Source organism: Lolium rigidum, chromosome 4 (assembly GCF_022539505.1).
Source record: "Lolium rigidum isolate FL_2022 chromosome 4, APGP_CSIRO_Lrig_0.1, whole genome shotgun sequence".
Classification (NCBI taxonomy): Eukaryota; Viridiplantae; Streptophyta; class Magnoliopsida; order Poales; family Poaceae; genus Lolium; species Lolium rigidum.
Genome location: NC_061511.1, coordinates 30,244,275 through 30,266,786, shown reverse-complemented (window position 1 = coordinate 30,266,786; position 22,512 = coordinate 30,244,275). Strand labels below are relative to the sequence as shown.

General features: G+C 44.2%; 1 protein-coding gene across 1 annotated transcript; it reads left to right on the top strand.

Annotated features, from left to right (window-relative positions):
• The first annotated feature begins 4,030 nt into the window (after window positions 1-4,030).
• LOC124646832 (isoflavone reductase homolog) lies at window positions 4,031-10,576 on the top strand. The gene is made up of 7 exons (XM_047186881.1): window positions 4,031-4,174; window positions 4,278-4,353; window positions 4,470-4,536; window positions 4,679-4,836; window positions 5,096-5,186; window positions 9,693-9,808; window positions 10,373-10,576. Exons 1-7 carry the CDS (start codon window positions 4,031-4,033, stop codon window positions 10,531-10,533), a joined length of 813 nt encoding a protein of 270 aa, XP_047042837.1. The 3' UTR covers window positions 10,534-10,576.
• Window positions 10,577-22,512: the final 11,936 nt, after the last annotated feature.

Genomic DNA, 22,512 nt, shown 5'->3' with positions numbered 1-22,512 from the left:
AAATCTCCCTTTTACAGCCACAACACTCCCAACTCGGCACATTAGAGAATTGACACTTCTTTGGATGGTTCACTGTGCCACATCGACACTTACGTTTCCTTTGCCATTCCTGCAAGTATTTTTATATAAGCAAAAAAGGAAATGAATTATTGTTCTAATAAGTCCACCCTACATGATTCTGCAAGTATCCTTCCTTTCCTTGCCTTACTTGACATATTTCTTATATTCTCCCACTAAACCTGACAATCAATTCAGTGACACTGAGTATAGAAACAAGGTTTACTCAAATTCATGGCTCCTACCAATTGTTTTGCATATAACAGAAAGTAAAATAAACCAATCCTTTTGCTCTTTCAAACACTCTAACTCGACTACAGGCTACACATTTAGCTTGTAATCAAGAGATAATAGAATAATATAGCAATACACACATGTATCTTATAGACTAAGAGATGAAAAGCTAGTGGTGCTCCCTTCTTTTCATTCTGTTAGGCCCTCATAATAAATTGGACTTTCTGATCTTAGGCACACATTAAATAGCAAGGATCAACACTGGCATTTCCTCTAATTTGCTACGCAGAACATTGCTTCAGGTTTGGATGGAATTAAATTTGATTACCAATGGAATAATAATAAAAAAATCTCTTCTACAAACCGTGCACTCATCCATGCATGCAAACCTAACACAGTACAACTTAAAACCCTACTCCCTCCTTTTCAGTTTGTTAGTTACCTCACAAAAAATACGGAGCCCAGGCCAAGGCTTCGCAGGAGCTGGAATCCAATAAAAATCGGATGAAAACAGACCAAGAAACATGGTTGTTTCGTCTCTCAAATATTGATGTATGCATTGTTAACTCTCTCACCTTCGCCATTATGATCCCACTTAATAAGGAGAAGATGAGAAGCATTTTATGAACCTCTGCTGAAGGGTTATCTTCTAAATATCTCGGGGTCTAACATCATAGGTATATAAAAAACAAAGACATCTGAATATAAAAAGAGAAAGTGTGGAAGAAGATACAAGGCAAAATAATTCTCATCACAAAATCGCTATGTGATGATCTCAGCTCTATAATAGGGAGCTAATGCTAAGAGTCACATGGATAAGCATAGAAACAGTCATTGGTTCATAGGAGAAGCTATGTAAGCCAAAGAAGGAAGGTGAATTGGGGTTTAGCGATCTGCATTCTTTCAATCTAGCCATGCAGGCCAGACAGGCATGGAGCACATTGCAGAATACTTCACCTCTCTCTGCTAAGGTGCTCTCGGCCAAATTTCAGCTGACCTTCCTACCAAATTTGGTCATGCAAATCCCAAAATCTACACATTTGGTTGGCCAATTCCGAAGACTTCATATCTGCATGTGTAGCTGGCTGCACGGCGAAGTGTGCTAGGTCCTTCTAGTATGGATATCTATTCCTAGCTAGTTACGGAGGGTCAGGGTCTGGTTCTCCCAGAGCGGCAGCAGAGGGTGACGCTCTGATTGTCGTTGAGGGTACTTAAACATGCCATTGTTGCTCACGACACGGGCGACCCCATGCGGGATCATTTTCTAAGATGAAGTGCCCGGTTGATGCGACAGAAATGGGCTATAACCCTATTTCTGTACCTCCGCATCCACCGCTGCCCAAGCTTACCTTCGGAGAGCAAACCGGCACCACCTAGACCGCATCCATCGCATCCGCTGATCCTCCATGTTTCGCCGTGGCGGTTTGGGACAGGGGCGGCCGGATTGGAGCCGACAGCGCCTCCCGCCGAGGAGCACATGAAATGTCTTCGCTCGAAGGGTGCCAAGAAGCGTGCGGCGAAGAGGTGGACTAACCGCGGCTTGCTGTCGTCGCTCCGCATGTATGCTTACACCAGGGAGGCGGTCGTCGTCGCTCCCCCATCCCCTCCGAGGACGACTAGGCCACGGAGGCCAAAGAGGAGCCGACGCCCCCGCTGGTCAAGATCGTCGAGGACGCGTACTTTGTCGACAACGATGAAATCGAGGTGGCAGCCGTCGAGAAGCACCACTGCATCTCGGAGCGGGAGGCCGCTGAGGCGCTGTAGCGCGAGGAGGAGGACGCTACGAGGAGTTCCAATGGGAGGCCGCTGTCTGCCGCCTGAAGACACGGGGCGCGTCGAGCTTGAGTAGCAGGAGCTCGCGCTCGGTAATCGTCCGCCTCCGCGCCCTTTGGCCCTGGTGAGGCACCCCGGGCTGAATTTTGGTACAATTTGTGTTACGGTCGTCAGTTTTGCCTCTGAAATCGAGCGATGAACTCGAATGTGATCATTGTAAAAATTCCCGCAAACGATGCTTTTTTAATTCTCAGTTCTAAGTACGGGTTCTGACGCTGCGTTTAGTTGAGAGTGTACTTGCGTTTTCAGTAGACTATATGCGTGTTTTTACGGTTCCTTATTTAGCGTGTGGGCTAGAGTTTCTCTTCTAAGGCCATCTTCAATGCGCCGACACATTTCATGCACGCATGTCCGAACGGGTTGATGGAGATATAATCGTGGTCTAAAGCCTAATTTAGAATAGAAGTACTCACGATATTTTCCTTGATCCCAAACTTCACCATTCAATGAGCAACCGTCAACTTCTATAAATTCAGGTCGTCGTGTTAGACCACGATTATATCTCCAAGAAAGGCAGAGAGGTTCCCCCAAGAACGCACCATCGCTGAGACTACCCAAAGCTCAAAGGAGAGATCAAGACCAGCTGCCGCACCAGAAGCCACGCCACGGCCACTGCCACCCACATCACCGTCCAGAGGACGCACGCTGATGAACGAAGGCGCACCAGGAGGATCGGCAGACAAAAAGCAGCAACCACCACCAGACCCAAGCTTGCGGAGCAACCTCCAGACCTGGCTCGACGCCGCACAAGGAGCACCGCCAAGAACCACCACCGACAACAGAAGAACCTTGCCAACCACCCCAGCAGCCCCGGACGGAGCCTTCAGGAAGGGGAACGACGTCGTGACGCCGCCACCGCCCAAGCAGGGACTAGGGTTTTCACCCTGGGCAGGGGGTTGGGTGGGGAGGAAGAAGGGACCTCAACGAAGCCTCCAAGGAGGGAATCGGCGCCAGGGGCGTCGACGACGTCGTGGCCACCGCCGGCCAGAGGTTTCCCCCGGTCCCGACCAGCCCCACCACCAACAACCCGGCCACAAACACGCAGATCTGGCCGAAAGTTGCGAGCTTCATCGGTCGGGGGCGGAGATCTCCCCAGATCTGACACCGCAGCCCGGCGGAGGGCCCCGAGCGTCGCACCACCCACGGCCGCCGCTCGCCGCGTAGAAGACAGCGCCGTTGCCACCATCCGGAGCCGCCGCTCCGGTGTCCAAAGATCCCCACCGGGGTCACCACCAGCCGCAAGCGCCCCCGGAGTCCACGGCCGAGGTCGTGGAGGAGGGATTCGCCGAGCAGCGCCCCAGCCATGGCGGCCGCCGCGCAGCAACCAGCCCCCATGCTGCTGCGCCGCGGAGCGAGGACCACGGGCCGAGGAAGGAATCCCCGCCGCCCCCTTCACCGGCGACGCGGCCTTCGGCCGGCGTCACCTCCGGGGGCGACAAGGAGGGCGGAGGAGGGGGGGTGGGCGGGCGGCGGCGCGCGTAGGGTTTCGCCCCCTCGGTCGCCTGGAGGGGGCGACGCGAGGGGAACGAGACGGGGGGGGGGGGAGTCAAAATCTTGGTCAAATTTAGTTGATGACTCAATTTTGAATTTGTTGTTTGTTTCCGTGTTTGAGAAGTACTTTCTTCTATATTAAAAAACCATGAACTTATTGAAATTAATTTGCTATTTTTTTATCCATGTTTGTCTGGTTCATGTTGCCAAATAGCCCAAGGTTGCCCAAACAAAACAGGCCGCGCTGCTGCGTTGGGTGCAGCGGATTACCCGAGTCGAAACGTCCGTCGAGCCAGCGCACTAGGCCTTCCCCCTTCCGCTTGCTCTCCCTCGAGAAAAACAAAAACAAAAACCGCCGCCGCCGCCGCCGTTGGGATTCGATTTCCTAATCAGGAAGGGAAGGAAGAATCCAGCTATGTCCTCGCCGGCGGCGGTCGTGAGCAGCTGCCTTGTCCGTGTGATCCATCCGCAGAGCCGGTTCAGGCCCTATAGGGCGGAACAAGTCGAGGAAAGGTCGCGGCTCCTCTCCAAGATGGACGCTTCTACAGGGAGGCGTACGGTACGTTGAGCCGAAATTGGCTGCAGAATCTCCTCTTAGTTTCATTACGGTGATTGGAGAGGGCAATTACAGTATTTTTAGATTCTTTTGTACTGATGCTCAGATTATTAGTGATGGTCAGGGTGACATGCAAAACGATATTGATTTTCAAACAGATAGATGCAGTACTGGTGGTTCGGGTACTGGAGAACATAGTGCCCGGAGAAATGGTAGAGATGCAGGGTTCTTGTCTTGGTGGAGATCTCATCCTAATTTCCTGCATGCATAATTAATTCTTGTTGTTCGGTCCAACTAGAGCAGGGTATCACGGTATTTATTTTTGCAGCTTGCTTGCTTGCCTGCCTGCTGGCTTATGCAGACTGGTCAGTTAGTGCAAAACCACATGCTGGATGATGCAGAGTCTTCTTATTCGGTTGGTCTCTGATGGCCTCTCAACTGACCATGCATGAAACTTGTGAGTAAAATAAAATGGGAGATCTGTAACCAGCTTTCATATTGATTTAGCATGCCAAAAATCTATATGGGGTGTTTCTCAAATATTCCTCACACCTATGTCTCTGCTAACTGCTTTGCAGCTTACTTTGGTGCTAACCTATCTCAAATTGGTACTCTTCTCCCACCCAAAGAGAAAGTTCACGTATATGGGGATGGCAATGCCAAAGGTATACAAGTATTACTACTTGTACTGTGTTTTTCTCGTTGCAAATTTATCTTGCAGACCAACATTTAGTTCAAGATTCTGTTCTGCATAACCATCTTTTTTTAAACTACAGCAACACAATGTCAAATTTTCAAACTATTGCAAATTTACAACATGATTTTTAGAACATTCCCCATATTTGATTACATGTACTAGCTACATGCTCTAGAAGAAATACAATAATCACATCTCATTTTGTTTGATTGTATTGTAATGTGCAGGGATTTTCGTGGACGAAGATGATGTTGGAACATACGTAATCAAGTCTATTGATGATCCTCGGTCATTGAACAAGACAATTTATATATACAAGTTTTATGGTGATTGGCATTTTTAATAACCGTCTATTCACCATGATCTGACGGTTTTAAGAAGACGGAACCAAATTGACGGAACCAAAATTGTGGAACCAGAACCAAAATTTGTGGGACCGGAACCTCTAATATATTTTACGAACATTATAAAAAACAAGCGTCCTTTTGATCAGCTAAAGCATCCAATAAAACTGCACAAATCTAATTGATTAATCTGTAGATTGAGGTTTGGCTTTGGGTTAATCTGCAGTAGGATTAACCATAGAACTACAACTACTAGCTCAGATGGTCAAAAGTTGCTTGACGGTAATGTTATCTAGGTTTTGGACTACAACTACTAGCTCTGTTGGTTGTGTAAAGTTATCTAGGTCTGTCCCGGCGACGGAGGGGAGGGAGGTGAGGGCACAGAGGAGGGTGTGAAATCATGTGTGATGTGCAACATTGGCAAGTGCTAAGTTAGACATTGATATGGATACTTTGGATAATATGGATACTGAAAATATGGCGTGAGTTGTGTGGAACTTACCCTGAGTCAAGTCGTGGACTTGTGCTCGAACTGGGTTTTTTTTGTTATAATCACTTTCAGGGGTTGCCGGAGCTGAAGGAACGTGGTCGATGGCGGGATCAAGGGACAAAGCTTGGGAGAAGCTGAGGTCGAGGGATCAAGGTCATGCGGAACGTTCGTGCGAAGGAACAATGGAAGTGGAGACTACGATGATCTGGGAGGACACCGTTTTTATCGTATGGTTTATACCGGAGATGTACGGTATTGTTGATCGAGGTTCCAAAGACGTCACGAGGAGTGAGGCGTCATGAGGAAAAATATGCAGACGAAATTCAGTGGCCGGATGTCATGGTGCTAATGCTAAGCTGAGCATTTGATTAGTGACTGCATTTTGTCTCATGCATGGAGCAGCTAGTGTGTGCGTGCAAAGTGTGTACGTATGTACTGTCAACGTGAGGGAAGAGAAGGAGCAGGTGTTTTTGCTTTCTATGGTGCTGTTTGCATGCGGGAGAAGGATCAGGCAGCAGTGTGCAGCAGGCACCAGGTGCATGTCGTTTGGGCACTGTTGTTTGGCGGACAGGCGAGACAAAGAGTTTCAGAGTTTCATTTTCAGCCGTTGGTTTTTGTTTTGGTCAGGACTCTGTTTAGGGTTTGCTTAGCTCTTTAAATAGAGGGGTATAACCTATTTTTTTGAGCACGTCTCAGAGAGGAACTCAGATTAGATCTAGCCTAGATTAACTTGGAGAGTTCTTGGATGCGGCATGCATCTTCTGTAAACCGATCGACATCGTTGCAATAAAGAGATCTTTGGCGGTGTCATCTCGAGGCTTCTCTGATCTTCGTAAATTCTTTGTGTTAGATCTATCTAATACTTTGCTGCAGGTTTTTCACGAGATCAAGGGAGTTTGTGATGCGATTAATCTATCTTTCTTGTTAATTCTCGAAATCAGATCTAGATTGATTTTCGCAGTTTTTGTTTTCTGTCAGCGGTTACTGTTTTGATCGTTTCTCTGGTTTCGTAACTCCGATTGAGCTGATTCTTGTGGCGTTGCTTAGATAATTTCCATAGCTTTGATTGGAGTACTTATTCATAAATTTTGGTTCAGCCGATCTAAAGATACATCTGTTTTAGTGTCACGAACAGAATAGGATTTCAGGGTTTTAACTTTAGGGAAAAGTTTTAATTTGCTTCCGCGCAATCATTCACCCCCCCTCTGATTGCCTATCTCGATCTCTCAGAGGGCACGAAGGGTCTATCCGGCGAGCCCCGCGAGCGTCAGAGGGGAGGGGAGGGGAATATGACGGACCGGTCTGTCCCGGCGACGGCGACTAAGTGAAGCAGCTGAGGCGGCGTCTATGGAGGGTTTCTCCCGGCGATCTCCGCGACGGAGGTCAGGGGGCCGCGACGGGGGGGAAGCGCGGGGCGGCTAAACTTCACATCTCATGTAAGTATGTCCTCTCTAATTCCATTCAGTAATGCTATGAGGTGGCCCGGGAGGAGGAGAACGCGGTCTCGTTGAAACTCTTCCTCGAATGTAAACCGACTGAAGCATTTTGCTAGGGCAAAGGAGAGATGTAACTTGCTGTAAACAATAATATCTTGCTGAAAACCTGGTGAATGTTGGCATTGTGGAGATGCATGGGTACATGGAGACAAATGTAAACAGAACCCTATATTACATGCACATTCAAGCAGTGTATGCTATGAGAAAAATCTGAGAATAATACGTCGACGATCACACTAGTTAAAGCTAGTTATATTTCTGTCATTTTATCCCTGCTGAATGCAAGTGTTTACTTTAATGCTGGCATGCTACTCCGGTGTGAATTTCTCAGGAATCCTCCCGTGCACTGCCCTTTTACTTTTCCAATGTGCTGTTAAGTTGTTTACACAGGCATGCTTCTATCATATAAGTTGATCTGAATAACAATTCATACATGTAGAGAAGCTTCATGATTTCTGCTTCTTCCTCTGTTTGTAATTGTTGTGTTGAATTGTTGGCAGATATTGCATTCACAGTGTATGAGAAGGGTAGCAGCTTTGATACTTGCTGGGTGTTTTGGTAAATGGACAAGAAGGTAGAGCAGGAGCGCGAGGAGATGGATGGGAAGATGAAAAAAGTACGTGATGCTGTGGAACAGAGGATAAAGCAAAATGTGAAAACATGTTCCGTGAGTTGAAGATAGTCCATGAGGAGATGGACAAAAAGTCAAAAAGGTGAAACGGGAGAGCGGGGAGATGGACCAGGAGCAACGAGAGCGCGAGTCAGGACGATGTCTGCTTAGTCACATTTACTTCAGCTTGGCATGTGATCCAAAACCGAGAAAATGTGGTTCTTGATAAACTGGCATATTGAGTTTTGAATTTTTTTTTATCATTCTATCAAACATTTATTTATTTAATCAAGATGCTCTTTACTTGAGCTCATTGCAATTTATTTAAGATGCTCTTACATGAGCTCATTGCAATTTATTTAAGATGCTCTTTACTTGAGCTCATTGCAATTTATTTAAGATGCTCTTTACTTGAGCTCATCGCAATTTGGTTATACATTAGCACAATGGACAGGGGCTAATAAAGTTGTGTATATCTGTGTAATATTAACATGAAAGAAAGGGAATCCAATAGCAGTATGGAAAAAAGCAAAAACAAAACAAAGAATCCTTATTTTTAACTCTACTCCTTGGTACCAGAAACATGCGGTTTACTCAACAAAGTGGATTGTTACATTTATTTATCCATTCAATGCCAAACTATGGTCATATATAATAGCAGATTTGACAAAAGCACATGCTTAACTCGATAATTAAGCTACAAAATGGCATCCATAGGATCACAGTCAGGGTGGCAGATGCATGTATTGATTTAGACCCCAAGAGATGTACATGCATGACAACAGGCCAGTACCAAAAGTGAAATTTACAAAACCATGTGCTAATAAGATGTCTTCTCAATGCATCCTCTGCCTTCTAAGCCTCTCAAGCCCTTCACCATCTTCCAGTGCTCCGTAAATTACAAAGCTGGAGGCTGTTATGTGTGCCATTTTTAGCCACTTGCAGATCAGCACAAGCAAAGTTAGATGGACAGAAAGTTCATAAAGTTATGTGTGATTACAAATACAGATTGATAGCATAGACCATACCTGCTATGTTCATAGCAGCGCAAGCTCTTACCTTCACGCATGGCACTGACCATTTCATCTTGGATCATCTGCAATCAAGCAGAGACATTATCATGTTCCTGGAATACTGCAGATCAAGCGACGGAGAGGCGGGTGGGCGGGAGGGACGGCACATTGCAGGGGACGTGGTTGACGCGATGGGAAGAAGAGTGAAGGCAGGCAGCAGTTCATGCCCCTGAACGGCGACGACGTGGACGAGGAGGCAGAGACGCGTCCACCGTGATCTCGGGCAGCGCTCGTTAGGTAGGGGCTGGATTCTCCAGGCGATCCCAGCAACCCTCCGGCCGATCCCTGTGATGGAGGGGATGGGTCCGTGACTCTCCCGGCGATCCCCGTGAAGGAGGGAGGGGGGGCTGCGACGGAGACGACGGGGCCGTCGCTATCCAGGCGATCGCCGCAACGGAGGAAGGGGGTGGCGGCAGCTAGCGACCGCGATGGAGGAGAGGGAGACGCAATGGAGAGGACGGGGCCATGATTCTCCAGCGATCCCCGCGAACGGGAGAGGGGCGGCGGCGGGCGCTTGTGTATCGTCAAGAGTATCGATCGTGGCCTTCTAATTTTTCTTTATCACGATGCATCGTGGCCTTCTTTTCATAGGCTTAAACTTGAGTATCTTTTTTTTCTATCTGATTCTGATTTGATCGAGTTGACCTTCTAAAACAATGGTTTAGAATGGTTGAAGCATTATAGAAGTTACACAAAATTTATTATCAATTTAATCAACGGTCACAAAAAATTAGATTAGACGGAACCTAGATTTAATTAGACGAAGCCAAAGTTCCGTTCCAATCACCGTAAAAGAGCTCATTTATATAAGACCGCCGGAAAACATATTTAGTCAGAATGAGCTGATTGCTAAATGGGAAAAGCTATCAGGAAAAGTTCTTGAGAAGATTCCTATTCCGTCTGATGAATTCTTGGCCTCAATGGAAGGTAAGAAGATAATAATCTATTTGGCTTAAGCCAAATTATTAAAGATGTTACTTTTAGTCGCACTAAAATGGTCAAAGGGCTACAGAGAGTTTCTTGGAAAAGCTGTATTGCTCCTTTAAGTCATGTTCTTAACAAATAAAAATGTGTCAGGCTGAAGAGTGATAAGCTTGGTTTCATTTACATGAATGATCTTACTTCCTAACTTTGCTCTCCAATGGCAATGTTCTCAAAATCATGCAGTCAAACTTCTGTACTGATAGCTTATATAGAGGTATAATATTTACATCACGTAGATGGCTAGATGAAATTGTACGATAAAATTGTTGACAACAAATCTTCAAAACCATACACAAGAAGATGTCGTTGAAATCTAAAAATAAATAAAAGCCGAGTCCGTGAATAAAATGGTCTACCTCTCCACTTTTGTAAGACAAAATATATTGTCATTATGTTTTACACATCCATCAATTATTTCTACTGTTTGGAAACAAAAAAATTCTACAAAGCTCATAAATATGCTGATATTCGTAATTGAATACATACTTTTCTACTTGCATCATGCAGGTGCGGACCATACTTATCAGATAGTAGTCGGACATGTCTACCACATTTTCTACGAGGGCTGCTTGACAAACTTTGAAATTGCGGACGATGAAGAAGCTTCTCTACTCTACCCAGAGGTTCAGTACACCCTGATGGACAAGTACATGGAACGCTATTTCTAATAAAATAATATATGAACCTCAACATCTTTATCAGCACAAGACAACATATATATGTATGCAATAAAACAGTTTTTCTTATTTTTTGCATTAGAAAATGAGTTTCCCAGTTACCTTATTACATCTGCGGACTTACCCTCCTAGGCGTTCTACCAGCTATACATGATTCTTGTATTTCTCCTTCTTTTTTTTTACTTCTTTTTTTTAGATTAGTGCGGCTATGTGCATCCTTGTTATGCAGATTTCGGGTGTAATATCCTATGAATTGTATCCGGGTGATGCTATCTTATGAGTAATAAAATGGCCTTTATCGGAAAAATATGTGCAGACTTATTCAAATTGTAATTCAGCCAATTCATGGGTGTTGAAGTACCTCCAGATTCCATTGAAACGTATAATACCAAATAACAGAATAAACACATTTCACTGTTACCCTATATTTGTGATCAACATTGTTAACCAATATAGCCGGTCTACCTCGCCTCCAGAGACCGGTTTCTGTAGGCTCGGGGACCATGTATCTTCAAACTCGTCTGGAGAGTATTGGTCTAATTCGCTAGATTTCCATGTCCTTGCATGTACTACTAAGAAATAGGCTATAGGACCAGAGTTACCATCGACGTAACAAAAAAACTGCACGCTGGGGCCGGTGGTATTTGCCGCTGGCGCACGGCTTTTTCAGCGCGCCCGTAATAACTTCATACTGTCGGCGCACATCTGTGCGGAAGGCCTGGTTCGGGAGAGTGCATGGACGTGCACCACACTTATGCACAGGTGGTAAGTATGGTGCATTTCAGTTTTGCAAAAAAAAAAGGTTAAAAAATTCAAAAAATAAAATCCTTCGAGATGACCACAAGTTATGTGTTGTAGTTTCCATGAAAATTTTAAAACATGAATTTAAATATATTATGCAAAATTGTGTCATGTTTCGATAAAACGGGATTTCTGGTTGCAACCTCCGATGAAAAACTGTATCAAAATGGATCCACGCAAAATTTTACATCCGATTTCAATCCCTCTAGGCGTTTGGCAATTTTTTAGGTTCCCAAAATTTAAAAAGGAAACCGAATTTTCTAAGGTTTTAGAATTTGGTGGAAAAATCTCAAAAAAGAAAAAAATACCGCCGACGCACGGGCATGGTGGTGCGTCTGCGGTAACCTATCGTATATATGGGAAACAACCTCACTTATCCTCTTTCCCTCCTCCTCTTCTTCCTCTTCCGCTTCCTCCTTTCTCCTCACCGATGGCCTCCGCATCGTCATCCTCCTCCTCCTCCGATGGCCTCCTACACCGTCGCAATATATGAGTTATTTGATCAATTTAGTCATCTCTAACTAATCTTAATCTCTAGTCAAATTACTTATCCATGGTCAAACTTCCCTACTGGTCACCCATCTTCAACTACTCCAGCCTAACCACGCTTAACTTTTGAGTTCCTTCTGAACAAGCTTCCAAGTACATCAGCACACCTTATTGATATTAGTATCATATCAATCCTATTAACCTCTTGGTCATGATGTCATACTTCTTTATTGTTTGAATTCTAAATAATTAATTGAATAAACAAAAATAATGAAGTAATAATAATCTTGAATGAATAAAATTTGAATCTTATTTTTTTAAATTCCAAATAATCCTTTTTTTGGCAAAACCTGAAATCTATTTTTTTCATATTTCCCTTTGGAAGTTTGAAAATAATTTTTTTTGCTAAACGACCGTAGGTGGTTGAATTCGGATGTAACTTTTCGCGTAGATATATACTTTCACATATTAATTTTTTTTCGAGTTTGTATGCAAAAGTTATAGCCATTTTACAGAAAATACTACTTTTTGTAAAATAAGTTGAAATTCATGTTTTTTATTTTTCATAATAACTAGATCTCCTAAACTACCTACATCTGAAAGGATTTTAAATTTTGAACTTTCTATCATTCCCTTTTGTATTTTACAAAGCTAAAAAAGCGATCTATGGGGATGTGGTGGTGGAGCCAAAAAATAAACCCGAAAAGTCTTTAGTCATGGTTGGTGTCTCCAACCGAAACTAAAGATAGACCTTAGTCCCGGTTGGTATCTCCAACCGGGACTGGCTCGCATCGGCCGCAGCCTGCCGCGACCCCTTTAGTTCCGGTTGGTATCTATAACCAGGACTAAATCTTTCATTTAACCCGGGACTAAAGCTTGCTGTGCCCGTGGGACGTCCTAGCCATTGAAAATGAGACTAATTCTCACATTAGTCCCGGGCCTAAACATTACCGAAACTAAAGCTTCAGACGGAAGATCTTTTTTCTACTAGTGCCTTCACACATGTCAAGAAGTCAGCACTGAGTGCCTGGAATCAGGACTCCAGTGATTTTTATCCTAGTCTGTTTTCAAGTTTAAGAAATGATATGAGATACAATCTTAAGACTGGTTCTACGTACCTGCAAAGTGTTGTTAATAACACTTTCATTAATTTGTGATCTAAAAGATCAAATATGTGGATTTATATTAATGAGTTAGATCCCTAAAGATGCACCTTTTTCTGTGTGATCTGTGAATTAACACATTTTGATAAGGGGTGGCCCCGATCTTCTCAGTAAGTAACGATGGTGATGATGATTACGGGATGAACACAGCGGAGATAACTTGATGATGATGTGGAGGATAACTTGTATGACGCAACGAGATCTCTCGATTGGTCTCTGTCGCCAATGCAACAGCTCTCAACCCTGCAAGATATTCGCAACTTCACACACTTGCGCACGTAGCCGCCGACCACGAAGCGGTAAGTTGCAACCTTCTAATTCCCAATGGAATAGCACATCACACAAGACTTCCAGGGTTTACACCAAATCAAGACAATATGGTGTAGGGATTCAATATAGTTGCAGAGCAATCAACTATGAACTAGGGTTTATCTTAAACGTGGTCTAAACCTAATTTGGGGCATCCTGGGCACTTATATAGGGGTTCAGGATGACCAGGGTTCGAGAAAATACAAGAATAACCGACCCAGATCGGGATCTGGTCGAGACAGACTCGGACACGGCCGGCTCAGGAGCCGGTCGACCGGGCCTGGGACCGGGTCAGGCCGGTTGAAACCGGGCCTGGCGCCGGGTGGTGACCGAGCTACGGTTCTGGGCATACTGGATAGTGCCCGGCTGGCACCAGCTGTGGATCCGGTCGCCGGGCTGGGCCGGTCAGGCACCTGGTTGGACTGGGCCTGGGACCGGGCGCGCCGGCGTGGCGGCCGGTCTGACCGGGCCTGGTGCAGGCCTGGACTTCGTCTTCTCCCCTTGCGCATGCCTCCCTCTCCTCCCTCGTGCTTCCATGGGATGTCTTTTTGTCCAGCTTCATGGCCAGCTCCATGTCCAGCTTCTTGTCCAGCTGCTCCTCTCCTCCTCGTGTGATGTTTGCTCCTTCTTCATACCTGATCATACATAAGTAATAGGACTTAGGCAGTGTAAAGTTCTCATCGATCAAAGTATCACTTAGGAACAAGTTCACCTGTTGTTTAAGTAGCTTCGCACGAGCTCGTGTCATTGGTCCAATCCTGACTTCATTGGACTTGAGCTTCAGAGCAGCATCATCTTCATCTTGCAATGACGGAGGTAATAGTGTAGTAGGGATGTCCTCATCATATCCCCCCCCCTTCAAAAAGCGTCGACCTCGATGCTCCAAGGTCTTCTCCGTCATATGGTGTCAAATCAGCCACATTGAAAGAATTGCTGACACCAAACTCATCAATTGGAAGATCTATAGAGTATGCATTATCATTGATCTTGGCAAGCACTTTGTAAGGACCAGCACCACGAGGAAGCAACTTGGACTTCCGCAGCTTCGGAAACCTATCCTTGCGAAAATGTACCCAGACCATATCACCAGGCTTGAACAATATCTCATTACGCTTCTTGTTCATCCTTGAAGCATTGCTCTTGCCTTTCTTCTCTATCAACTCTTTAGTCTTCACATGAATCTTTCGCATAAAATCTGCCCTCTTTGATGCCTCCATATGGACTCTCTTTATGTATGGGCAAAGGCAACAAATCAAGTGGAGTAATGGGTTTGAAACCATACACCACCTCAAAGGGACACAGCTCTGTGGTAGAATGTACCGCCCTGTTATAAGCAAAATCCACATGCGGCAAACAATCTTCCCACTCCTTCAGGTTCTTCTTGATCATGGATCTCAACAGTTGTGACAATGGTCTATTCACCACTTTAGTCTGACCATCAGTTTGGGGATGACAAGTAGTACTGAAAAGTAACTTTTGTCCCCAGCTTTCTCCAAAGCGTCTTCCAGAAGTAGCCCATAAGTTTCACGTCACGATCAGAAACAATAGTCTTCGGGACTCCATGTAGACGTACAAGCTCCCTGAAAAACAGGTTAGCAATATGCGACGCATCGTCGCTCTTGTCGCAGACAATAAAATGTGACATCTTAGAGAATCTATCCACTACTGTACATTTTCGCAGCTTCGGAAACCTATACATTGATATTAGTATGGATTTTGTGTTGGGTTTGCCGCGTACTCAACTTGTGTTCGGAAACCTCAGCTTGATATTTGTATGCTACTGATCATGATTTTGCTGAACCTCTCTTAGTACGCGGCAAACCCAACACAAAATCCATACTAAGAGAGGTTCAGCAAAATCATGATCAGTAGCATACAAATCACATAGTATCTCTAATCCAGGAATTTTAACATCAAGTTGAGTTAATAGCATATTCTTCCTAGATAGAGCATCAGTAACAATATTATCTTTTCCCTTCTTATGCTTAATAATGTATGGAAAAGACTCAATGAACTCAACCCACTTAGCAAGACGCTTATGCAAAGTAGATTGTGCTTTCAGATATTTTAAAGCTTCATGATCAGAATGTATGATAAATTCTTTTGGCCACAAGTAATGTTTCCAAACCTCAAGATCTCTAATTAAAGCATACAATTATTTATCATATATAGGATAGTTCAACTTAGCACCAGAAAGTTTCTCAGAAAAATATGCAATCGGGCGATCCTCTTGCATCAACACACCACCAATTTCTATACCACTAGCATCATATTCAATCTCAAATTGCTTATTGAAATCAGGAAGTGCAAGCAACGGTACAGAAGTTAACAATCGTTTCAGTTCATCAAAAGCATGATCTTGGGCTGCGCCCCACTCAAATACAACACCCTTTTTAGTCAGTTCATTCAAAGGTGCAGCAATAGTACTAAAATTGGGCACACATCTTCTATAGAACCCAACAAGACCATGAAAACTTCTTACTTGACTCACATTCATGGGAGTAGGCCAATTTTGAATAGCTTCAATTTTAGATACATCTACTTCTACTCCATGCTTAGAGACAACATAACCCAGAAATATGACCTTATCTTTGCAAAATGTGCACTTCTCAAGATTACCATAGAGTTTATTATCACGCAAGACTTGCAAAACATGTCGAATATGTATAGTATGATCAGATTCATTACGGCTGTAGATTAATATATCATCAAAGTACACAACCACAAACTTGCCAATAAAATTACGCAAAACATGGTTCATCAGTCTCATGAAAGTACGAGGTGCATTAGTCAAACCAAAAGGCATTACTAACCACTCATATAAATCAAATTTTGTTTTAAAGGTTGTTTTCCATTCATCCCCTCTTTCATCCTAATTTGATGATAACCACTACGCAAATCAATTTTAGAGAAAACAGCAGCACCACTCAATTCATCTAGCATATCCTCTAAACGGGGAATAGGATGACGATATCGAATAGTAATGTTGTTTATCGCTCTACAATCTACACACATGCGCCATGTACCATCTTTCTTAGGAACTAGAATAACAGGAACAACACAAGGACTAAGGCTTATGCGGATATAACCTTTGTCGAGTAGCACTTGTACTTGCTTCTGTATCTCTTTCGTCTCTTTGGGGTTCGTCCTATATGGCTCCCTATTGGGCAACAAAGCTCTAGGGATCAAGTAAATTTGATGCTCAATACCATGCAATGGTGGTAGTCCTGCGGGTACCTCCTCTGGAAACACGTCGCTGAATTCCTGCAAAACACTAGAAACACCAAGAGGAATAGGGGTCATGTCGTTAGAAACCAAAACCGTACCCATGTACATGAGCACAAGAGGCATGGATGTAGGACTAAGGAATTCACTCTCTCACTTTTTGTTATATCACTCACGACATTACAATTCTCTCGCCTATCTATAGGTGCATCCTCCAAGTTTACTTCAACTTTCCGACGAGATTCATTGACAATTTGTTGTGGTGACATAGGCTGTAAGTTAATTTTCTTGCCCCTGAACTACAAGTGATATGTATTGGCACGGCCATTGTGTTGCACAGAACGTTCATAGAGCCATGGCCGACCCAATAGTAGGTGACACACCGTCATAGGAACCACATCAAAATCAATGGAATCCTTATACGGTCCAATCTCAAACTCAACACGCACCATGTGGTTTACCTTCATCTCACCATTGTCGCTCAACCACTGAATATAGTATGGATGCGGGTGCGGTAGATACTTCGACTTCAGCTTGGTACACAACTCCTTGCTTGCTAAATTACGGCAACTACCGCCATCAATAATGACCTTGCAAGCCTTGTAAGGACCAACTAAAGCCTTTGTTTGGAACAAATTGCAGCGCTGAGTAGATGCACTTGGCAACACATTAAGAGCACGCTGAGACACAACAATAGTGCGAGCGTCAGATGGATAAGCATCTACACCATCACTGTCATAGTCATCATCTTCTGGATCATATGGATCAACATCATCTCTAGTCTCATATTCATTATCCTCATTGATAATCATGACTTTGCAGTTAGGACAATCTCTTTTGAAGTGACCCTTGCCACCACATGTATGACAATTCATATCACGGTTGCGCGCAGTAGACATGCTAAAACCACTTGCACTTGCAGCAGGTTCGGGCTTCTTTGTGTTGGACACATTGGAGACCGGTTTGTTAGACGGAGTAGCATAAGGTGCGGAGCGAGAAGATGGCGCCGGCGCCGTAAATGGAGGCTCCCTAGGCGTGTAGCGCCCAACTCCCGTAGCACGACCTTTAACTTGTGCTTCTTCAGCCAAATGTGATTCAGCTTCTCTTGCATGATGTAGCAACTCATTCATAGTGTTGTAACTATGATAAAGAACAATGCCTTTGATATCAAACTTCAAACCATGTAGAAATCGATTCATTGTCATCTCAAGTGACTCACGGACACGGCCACGCTGCATAAGCATCTCCATCTCCATGAAATAAATATCAACAGTCTTCACACCTTGTCTCAATAGGGTCAACTTATCATATACAGATCGCAAATAATTAGTGGGCACGAAACGAGCTTGCATAAGTTCCTTCATCTCTCGCCATGTACGAACTGGCAGCTCGCGATTTCTTGACGAGTGTGTGTCACTCCATCCCACCAACGCAATGCATAACCATCAAATTCTGAGGAAGCAAGTTTGACCTTCCTATCTTCAGTATAAGTATGTAAGCACTATAACTTCTCAATCCTCAGCTCCCAAGTGAGGTATTGTTCAACATCATCACCTCCTTCAAATTTGGGTATCGAGAACTTTGGCTTACCCAATCCGTCTTCTTCCTCAAACCCACGACCTTGTCGCTCGAGTTCAACAAAACCACGACCGTTGTTACCACGCCCAGCACCACGACCAACACCAGGTGCTTCATCTTGAAGCTCAGCATCTTCATCCTCATGGTGTTGTTATTGTTGGGTCAAATTATCAACAGCGAGTGTCAAAGCTTGAATATTGCGCTGAATATCCGTCATTTGATCTTGCATAGCATTGACGGTCGCATTAGTAGTATCCAACTTTTTGGAAACCCCGTCAATGGTCTCCTTTAGGTCTTCGTCCCGAACGCGGAATTCACGTCGCATCTCATTACGAAGAGCTTCATACTCCCTCCATGTCATCACATCAGCAGCATCCTTGTTTTTTTGGTTAACAATTTCTCATCACTAGAAGACATGGTTAGTAGATTAGTGCACTAAAACAAATATATATGGTGGTACTCTCACAACTCAAAACTGATAAGAAAAGGAAATATTACCGCTCCGAAGTGAATTAGTATTGCTTACCACTTGTAGTGGTGACTAGTGCACGGATGTAGCGAAGCGAATATCAAGGGTACAAGAACAATCACACGACAAAGCAGGGTATATGTGGGGCTGTAGGTGGGCTACCTATTTGCACCAATAACAAGTTCTAGCGCTGACCGCAGACACCCAATGATACTCACACAAGGCGATAAATGTGGCAATGCAACTATATGGATGAAAGGTTGCAATGCACTCGAGAGACGCTAGCAAAGCTCAACTACTGGTGCAGCAAAGAAAAACTTAGGCCTTCACTTGATTCTACTAGTACTTCACTTTTCTTTTTGGATTTTTCTTTTGTAAAACACGCAGCTATGTAGCTCTTTTTGCTTCTTTTCTCTTTTTTTTTATGATTTATTTTTGACTCAACTCCTTGATAACACGGCCAACAGATAATGCAAAGCACCAAAACTCTAATGAGCAGCCTGTCGAGCGGTAAAACTAGTCTCTTCTGGGAAGTTCCTAGTCACTTATATCGAAATGCTATGGATATGGTTTGGGCAAACACACTGTATGCTATGTGGACTCGGAGCAACAAAAACTGACTCTAGATGAAAGCGGAGACACAAACCCTAACAATACTAGATGGAAGAAAAAGATACGCAAAGACAACTACGAAAAGCAACTAAAACTCGAAATTAGTGCAATCTAAGGCTATGGCAAACCCTAACCCTAATATTTTTGGCTTTTTCTGGATAGGAAAACACTCACAACTCAACTATGGGGTGGATTATGGATGGCTTACCGAGGAAACACTGAAATCTGATACGAAGATGATAAGGGGTGGCCCGATCTTCTTAGTAAGCAACAGTGGTGATGATGATCACGAGATGAACACAGCAGAGATAACTTGATGATGAAGTGGATGATAACTTGTATGACGCAACGAGATCTCTCGATTGGTCCCTGTCGCCAATGCAATAGCTCTCAACCCTGCAAGATATTCGCAACTCCAGACACTTGCGCACGTAGCCGCCAACCACGAAGCGGTAAGTTGCAACCTTCTAATTCCCAATGGAACAGCAGATCACACAAGACTTTCAGAGTTTACACCAAATCAAGGCAATATGGTGTAGGGATTCAATAGAGTTGCAAAGCAATCATTTATGAACTAGGGTTTATCTTAAACGTGGTCTAAACCTAATTTGGGGGCGTCCTGGGCACTTATATAGGGGTTCAGGACGACCAGGGTTCGAGAAAATACAAGAATAACCGACCCAGATCGGGATCTGGTCGAGACAGACTCGGACACGGCCGGCTCAGCAGCCGGTCGATCGGACCTAGGACCGGGTCAGGCCAGTTGAAACCGGGCCTGGCGCCGGGTGGTGACCGAGCTACGGTTCCGGGCATACTGGATAGTGCCCGGCTGGCACCAGCTGTGGATCCGGTCGGCGCCGGGCTGGGCCGGTCAGGCGCCCTGTTGGACCGGGCCTGGGACCGGGCGCACCAGCGTGGCGGCCGGTCTGACTGGGCCTGGTGCCGGCCTGGACTTCGTCTTCTCCCCTTGCGCATGCCTCCCTCTCCTCTCTCGCGCTTCCATGGGATGTCTTTTTGTCCAGCTTCATGGCCAGCTCCATGTCCAGCTTCACATCCAACTTCTTGTCTAGCTGCTCCTCTCCTCCTCGTGCGATGCTTGCTCCTTTTCATACCTGATCATACATAAGTAATAGGACTTAGGCAGTATAAAGTTCTCATCGATCAAAGTATCACTTAGGAACAAGTTCACCTGTTGTTTAAGTAGCTCGCACGAGCTCGTGTCATTGGTCCAATCCTGACTTCATTGGACTTGAGCTTCACAGCAGCATCATCTTTATCTTGCATCGACAGAGGTAGTAGTATAGCAGGGATGTCCTCATCACATTTCTTCATGAAGTTCTATAGTCGCATGATCAACTATACATACTTATGCGGAAAATATTTTTTTAGCAATATAAATAATACTGTCATATGGAGCATCGCTCCCAAATTTTTGGGCAGGGCGGACTATATTTGTGTGGTTATTTACATTCTTCCTCTAGTTTTCCTTGTTTGTCCTCTGCTATTCTTCATGTTTTGCTTTGTTGTTACTGTTTTCTGTAGTTATTTTTTTAAATGGGGAACAACTCTTGTACCTGCATCAAAAATATGCATACGACTTTTATTTCATTATTATAAGTACCTTTATTTGAAATTACCTTGTGCATGGCAATCCGAAGAGACCGGGGATCCTCGGCGGCGACGGGGAAGATTCACCGGAATCAACTAGAGACCCCGTTGGATCGCTTCTTCCTTTCCACCTTGATCCATTCACCAGCCTTGAATTCTTCCATGACAAACATCTATGGCTCCAGCATGGCTGCCTTTGGGAGCTCCCTCACCGTCGACACCTGCTTCCCCAACATCTAAAAAACAAGGTTAGGACTTACCGAGGGAGATACCACGACTATCGATTCCATTGCAGCTCTGCATTGTTCAGCGTGCTTCTGAAATCTCTTTGCGACCCTGTCCCAATGCGACCAAGAAAATGACTCCACAAAAGAGCTTGACGAGTGCGTTATGTACACATTAACATTGAAATGGATAATCGGGGAAGTACACACATATAACCACAAAAATACATGCACATGAACCATGGGAAGTACACATATATTGCCACAAGAAACACACACCCTATAGCATGTAAAGTATCGCGACCTGTTTAGGGAGGTGTCTACATGATTAAAGATACGTAGAGGGACATTTTTACCCAACATGGATGGTGGCGTAATCTATGGATTTGTCCACCATTACTATAGCAGCCTAAACAGATTCGATGATGAATACTTGTAATGCGTCGTTTGTTACTTTTCGTTGTTTGGACATTTTTGAACTTGTGTGGCTTTGTGCATCTTGCTTATGCAGAGGTCGAGTCCAATGCTTAAAATTTTAAGTAACATAAAGCATCCTTTATCGGAAAAAATTAAATACGAACAATTGTACCATACACCTAATCAGATGTAGATTTGCGCGTCCGAGAAGTCACTCAAACCTATTGATGTGGAAGCTAATGTCGAGCTATAGTCATATAAAGAGTCCATAATTTAGAGTCGTGGTCGAAAAAATATTTTAAAAAGCAAAATCAAAACACACGTGCACCTCCCTGCCCGGAGTTTCCGGATCGTCCCGCTCGCTCCACATGAGGACTTTTCGAGAGTGTTGACTCAGTTCTTTAGAGAGAGAAAATCAAATACCATGTAAATCAAAGGGAGTATTGGGCCATAATGGGCTGCCAGTAATTGTCTCTTGTGCATAGTGCAACCCAGGGCCCCTCTCGCACAAGCGGGGGTTATATAACCCAACGCACAATGTGAAGCCCAATGGGACGGGCCATATAAGTTTTTTTTGCTAAAAAGTAGCCGTTTGTTATCCACAATGAACATGTGGACACCCACTCGAAAAAATGTTTCTCTCTACTCTACGTATTGAAGCCAAGACATATAAGAAGCTCAGGCTTCAGTGATAATTTGTTCTCTGTATGTCCAATAATAAATATCTCAAGGTTACCACTACGGCACCATATGATTTACATATACTAGAAGCTCTGACATATAGCCCATAAATTAAATGAGGGATGTATTCCTGTATATTGATGGCACATTATTGCACCTTTAACTATTCTGATGGAATGATATGATTGCAGATAGTGCAATTATGCAAGGGACTGTAGAACTTCATTAATCCTTCCAAGAAATACAGGGTATAGTACATAAATCTCGCCAAGTCAAAAACATGTAACCTCATAAAAAATAAATTATATGAATCCTCAAGTGCTTCATCCGTTCCAAAACAAGTATCATGGATACGTGTGAATCTAGACAAATCTTTGATGCTTTACTTTGAAGC